At 41.7% G+C, this 5,295-nt stretch overlaps 1 protein-coding gene across 7 annotated transcripts in view; it reads right to left on the reverse strand.

The window, feature by feature from the left end:
* Positions 1 to 5,295, reverse strand: part of MAP4K4 (mitogen-activated protein kinase kinase kinase kinase 4) — a 230,808-nt gene that overhangs the window by 9,226 nt on the left and 216,287 nt on the right. For all 7 annotated transcript variants that reach the window (XM_023733938.1, XM_023733942.1, XM_023733939.1 and 4 more), the window contains 2 exons: positions 5,014 to 5,157; positions 2,164 to 2,298 (listed from right to left, as the gene is read on the reverse strand). In XM_023733938.1, the coding sequence (XP_023589706.1) occupies positions 2,164 to 2,298; positions 5,014 to 5,157 (279 nt within the window). The remainder of the gene's footprint in view (positions 1 to 2,163; positions 2,299 to 5,013; positions 5,158 to 5,295) is intronic.

The raw sequence follows: 5,295 nt of genomic DNA on the forward strand, positions 1-5,295 counted from the left end.
TTTTTTTTTTTTTTTCCAACTACAAGGTAACTGCCACCTTTACACCAAGCTGCTTTGATTTCCTTATACCCAGGTCCCTTGGCTAAAAAGAGGGCCTGTCCACACATGACTTACTAGTCTGATGGGGATCTGCCTGTTCCTTTCTAAGCTATCTAACATTGCAATACTATTTGATTTCTCCCTTGTGTAGGAAAGATGGGCTTGTTAACCTGATAACTCTCCTTGTAAAACTCTATATACTGACACTGTTAAAATAAATCACTGACATAAATATTAAGACAAAGGATTTGCTATTTCCAAGAGAAAGTTCTGCTATGGTGGAAACGCTCTCCACCTGCACGGTTTGGTGATAGTCACTAGTTACAAACGACCAGTAAGTCCCTGAAACATACTAGTGCCACTGAGAAACTCATCTTAGATTTCATTTAATTTTAATGAATTACAAATTCAAATAGTCTCCGGTGCTTGGTGGCTACCATATTATACAGCACAGGTCTCAATACACTGAAAAAAAAATTTTTCTAGAAGCATAAAGATAATGATTGAATGATATTACATAGTCTTATCTCCAGAAAATGCTGTGACTCGTTCTCTAGGTCTTAAGACTGCCGTTTTATTCTCGTGAAAAGTTCAGTACTGTGGTCTAACACACCTGCCTCTAGCTCCCCCTGTAGGATAATCTAGTCATGTACACTTCAGCGATTATGAGTTGTTTCATTAAATTTAGCCTAAGATGATTATACTCATACCTCAACAAACAAAAACACCGTATATAAACACAGAAAATCCTAACCCCCAAATCTCTATCAAGGAGACAGCACTTTCCAGTATCACTCAGAATCATTCTGGATCAATACTGGGGTGGCTCCTGTAGTCATTATTAACCAGCGAGCTGAGAGCTGTGACTAGGCTGCATGAACAAGATGATCACTGTCAGATCTGTATTATCCCCAGGAGCAGAGCAACTGATTATGGTGTATTTCTTCATAAATAGAGAAAAAAGGAAAACACACACACATAAATCAACATTCAGTAGGCCCCTCATACTAATCAGTCTTAGGTACATAGATCATTTGCTGACCTCAATTTCGTATTTCAAATTCTACTAGCCTGTATAATGCTGCCCATAAAACTCTCATTTGGCTATAAGGTCCACACTTCCCTCTTTATTTCCGTCATTAGCACCAGTATTTGATTTTTTTTTCCACACACGAAACATGCGTTTTGTTTTTGTAGGTTTTTTTGTTTCATGAGCATCAATGTGTACATGCCAAAAAGAAAAACAAAACAAACCACAGTCGCCATGAAACACCGCTGGCCAGCTAGCTAGACTCATTTAACTAGTTCAGAGCTCAGCAGCTCTGCCCAGTGCCCTGAATTCAAAACAAGTCCTCGTTGTCTGGGTCAAACGCTCAAGCGTCTCTCGGTGACTGCCAAGGACCCAGAGTAATCTGCATGGAGAACAGGCCTGGGGTGTAAAGGAGGAATCCAGATCGCTGGCTTTCGTTGGGCAAGCCTTCCTTAAAGAGGTTTTCTGGAACCACATCTTGAAGAGAAGAATGTGGACCATCAAAGAGAAGAGGCGAAAAGATTCTCTTACAAGATGAACGATTGTGAAGTTAGACTGCGGACACAGCAAGCTGCGGGAACAACCTGCACGCTATGCTTACCGTTGCACATACAGTACTACGACAGTGTGCTATGCTTACAGGTGCCCGTACGGTAGTGAGACACCGCACGCTACGCTTACAGGGGCACGTACGGCAGTGAGGCACTGCATGCAACGCTTACAGGTGTACATATGGTAGACACCGCGTGCTGCGCTTGCAGGGGCGCGTACGGCAGTGAGACACCGCGTGCCGCGTTTGCAGGGGTGCGTACGGCAGTGAGACACCGCGTGCCGCGCTTGCAGGGGCGCGGACGGCAGCAAGACACCGCGTGCCACGCTTGCAGGGGCGCGTACGGCAGTGAGACACCGCGTGCTGTGCTTACAGGCGCACACACGGTAACAAGGCAATGTCTAGATAAGAGTCCACAGGATTAGAAGATGACTTAGAACATGAGAAGAGAGCCACAGATACCAAAATCAAGTTTATTACAAGTTTCATGGAACGCTAATTAAGCCGTAGAAAAACACAATCCTATGACCCTCCCAGAACTCACCAACTTTATAGTGTACACATCCTTCCAAATCGCCTACAGTTGTCCATCCCTGCTTCTTCTCAACTTCTGGATCATTGTGAAGTATTTTATTTCTTAACCAGGACAAATAGTAGACCCGTAACTTATCCTTTTTGCCTAGCAAAATAAATATAAATATTTTAAACGCACATTTAAAATAAGGTATCATCTTTAGTAACAGTAGAGAATAAAGAACTCACGCTTATTGAAACAGATGGTATCAATAAACCACAAAGGAATACAAATAGCTGAACAATAATATAACCAATACAGTTTATAACATGCTTTCACATCTATTATCTCATCTGATTTTCAAAACCCTTTATAGTAGCTATTAACTCTCATTTGACAGATGAGGAAACAAAGCACAAAAAGCTTCAATAAACCACCCATGCAGGGACTCAAATCTAGCAGAAGGCGAGCAACGAACTGGAGATAAAGGCAGCTTAAGCAAAGGACTCACATCTGGAATATGTACAGAACTCCTGTATTAGAGAGAGAGACAACCCAACAGAAAAACTGGGCAAGGCAACCAGAACAGGTGCTTCACGAAAGAAGATTCCCACCGAGACAGAAAAAGGTGCTTGATTTCAACAATCAGTAGGGATGTGCATATTAAAACCATAAGATATAACTTCATACACCTACCAGAAGGTCCAGTTACCAAAGCTAGGTGTGAACTAGGGTTGTGAACTGTTAGAGCCACTTTGAAAGGCTTGGTATTATCCATTAAAGCTGGATATTTATACAGACTATGTATGACGCGGTCATTTCTCTCCTAACAGAAATGTGTGCATATGAGCCCCCAAATGCATGAACAGGAACATACCTGGCAGCACTGCTCAGAACAGCCCCAAACAGGAAGTAACACAAGTATGTATCAACAGTAAAATGAGTAAATGAATTGTGATGTAGTCATATATACGAATAAAAAGGAATAAACCCTACCTATAAGTAACAAAAAATACGTAACGCTGAGCAAAAGAACACGTCTATTTATATAAATTCAGTTCAACAAAGGTAAAATCAATCTAAGGCATTCAACTTCAGGACAGAGGTTCCCTGTGGGGGGTGGGAGGGGTGAGGGGATGGCTGCAAGGCAGATTGTGAGCTTCTGGGTGCTGGGAATGCCAGTTCTTCACCTGGGGGAGGGGCACTACATAGATGTGTTCATTTTGTGATCGTTCAGTCAACTACACACATACAATCTGCGCACCTTTAGTGTGTGTCTTATACTTCAATACAACTTTTTTTTAAGTTTTGAGAAGGTTTTTAAAGTGGGAGAATGTTCATTGTAATATGTTAAGAAAAAGGAAGGCTACATAACTTTCCGCATAGTGTTTTATTCCGATATCGGGAGGTAGACTTATAGAAGAGAATATACCAAGATGTTAACAATAGTTATCTGTGAAATAGAAAACGCATTTTCGTTTTATTCTTCTGATTTTTTTTTCTATTTTTGAACATTCCTATCAATATGTATTACTTTTATAGTCGTGAAGAACATTAAAGGTATTAAAGTGGGAAAGAATGCAAAGAAGCAGATTGACAAATTCTCTGTGGCATCAGCTGATTACTGCCCCTCACCAAGTCAATTCCGACTCATAGTGATCCTATAGGACAGAGTAGAACTGCCCCATAGGGTTTCCAAGGAGCGGCTGGTAGATTTGAACTGCTGACCTTTTGGTTATCACTGGTAGCTCTTAACCACTGAGCCTTATAATTTTGCATACCCTTTGACCCAGCAATAATATAAATTACTAGAAAATTATGATCTATGCAACACGGGTATGCCCAAAGGTTAAGTAACCTACAAGGACATTTATTCAAAATGTTTATCTAAGGAAAAAAAAATGGGATAAATCTAAACACTAATAACAAGAGACAAGTGAATAAATTTTAAGAAATCTATTTAAGAAAACATTCCGTAGCCATGTGAACTGGTTATCGTGGAGGAGCATTTAATGGCATGGAGAAAGCAGGCGACGTGGGTACACAGGAACGCAGTACAAGATGGAAACCGGCGCGGGAATGACACATCCCAACCTTTGGGTGGTGGTCACCATGGGCGGGTGGACAGGGGCGAGGACGCTAACTGTATTTTCAACAGTATACTTTAACATTTGTTAAAACTACCAGAAGCACATGGGTGTCATGGTGTTCTCTTTATGTCTGAAATACTGTGTAGCCACCCCTCCCTGCAGAGCTCCCTCTCAGTGTGCACTGAGGTGTGGTGTGTGTCTGAGACATTAGCAGCAATCTTCCCGAGTTGCTCTTCTGCACTAGTATCTTCCTTTCTACAATCAGCACACTTATAATAAGAAAAATGCTGTTTTTAAAAAAGAATAAACTTATACCAAGGGTGAATTGTTTCAAGAACAAACACATAACATGGTACTTTTACAATCACAGTGTAGCTCCTTCTGCATGTAAAAGGCCTGTGTCAAAGGTGGGACCTTACCAAGACCCTGAAGGAGCCCGATTAAACCCAACAAGCAACGGGCGGCAGGGAGCCGCAGCCTCACATGCGTAGCGCAGCGGTGGGGTGTGCGAGACCTGTCAACTAGAAAACGTGCGTACACTTTTCAAGGCTGCTCTTCAGAAGAGCCAGCGTTTAAGCATGTATGTGTGCGTCATACCGGAATACAACTTCCCATCGCATTATTATAAAATCATCTTACAGCTGTATATCATGTAACCAAACATTAGAGAATGAGCTAGATGAAGTTTATCTCTGCAAAACCACTCTATTTTTTTACACACCCATGTAGACATATTCCTAAAACATTCTAGACTCTGCTTTACCAAACAAGCACCAAGAAAGCACCTTACCAGATATTGTCACCAAGACGTTCAAGCCTTCAAGCACATCCATTTGTTGAAACCGTCTTCGGTTGATGAGAGGGTATACCTTTCCTTGGCCACTTCTGTCCAGCAGCATCAGGCCACTCTCTGTACCCACCAACAAATTCACTCCTGCGGGAAGAACACAAACAGGCTGACGTGGGACGTTCTGCTCGGCGAATACCCTGGCTGCGCGGGAAAGATGACTTGGAGAAGATGGGTTTTCTTTTTTTTTTTTTGAATTTTTTTTTTTTTTAATTGTGCTTCAGG

Source organism: Trichechus manatus, unplaced genomic scaffold (assembly GCF_000243295.1).
Source record: "Trichechus manatus latirostris isolate Lorelei unplaced genomic scaffold, TriManLat1.0 scaffold00004, whole genome shotgun sequence".
Lineage (NCBI taxonomy): Eukaryota > Metazoa > Chordata > Mammalia > Sirenia > Trichechidae > Trichechus > Trichechus manatus.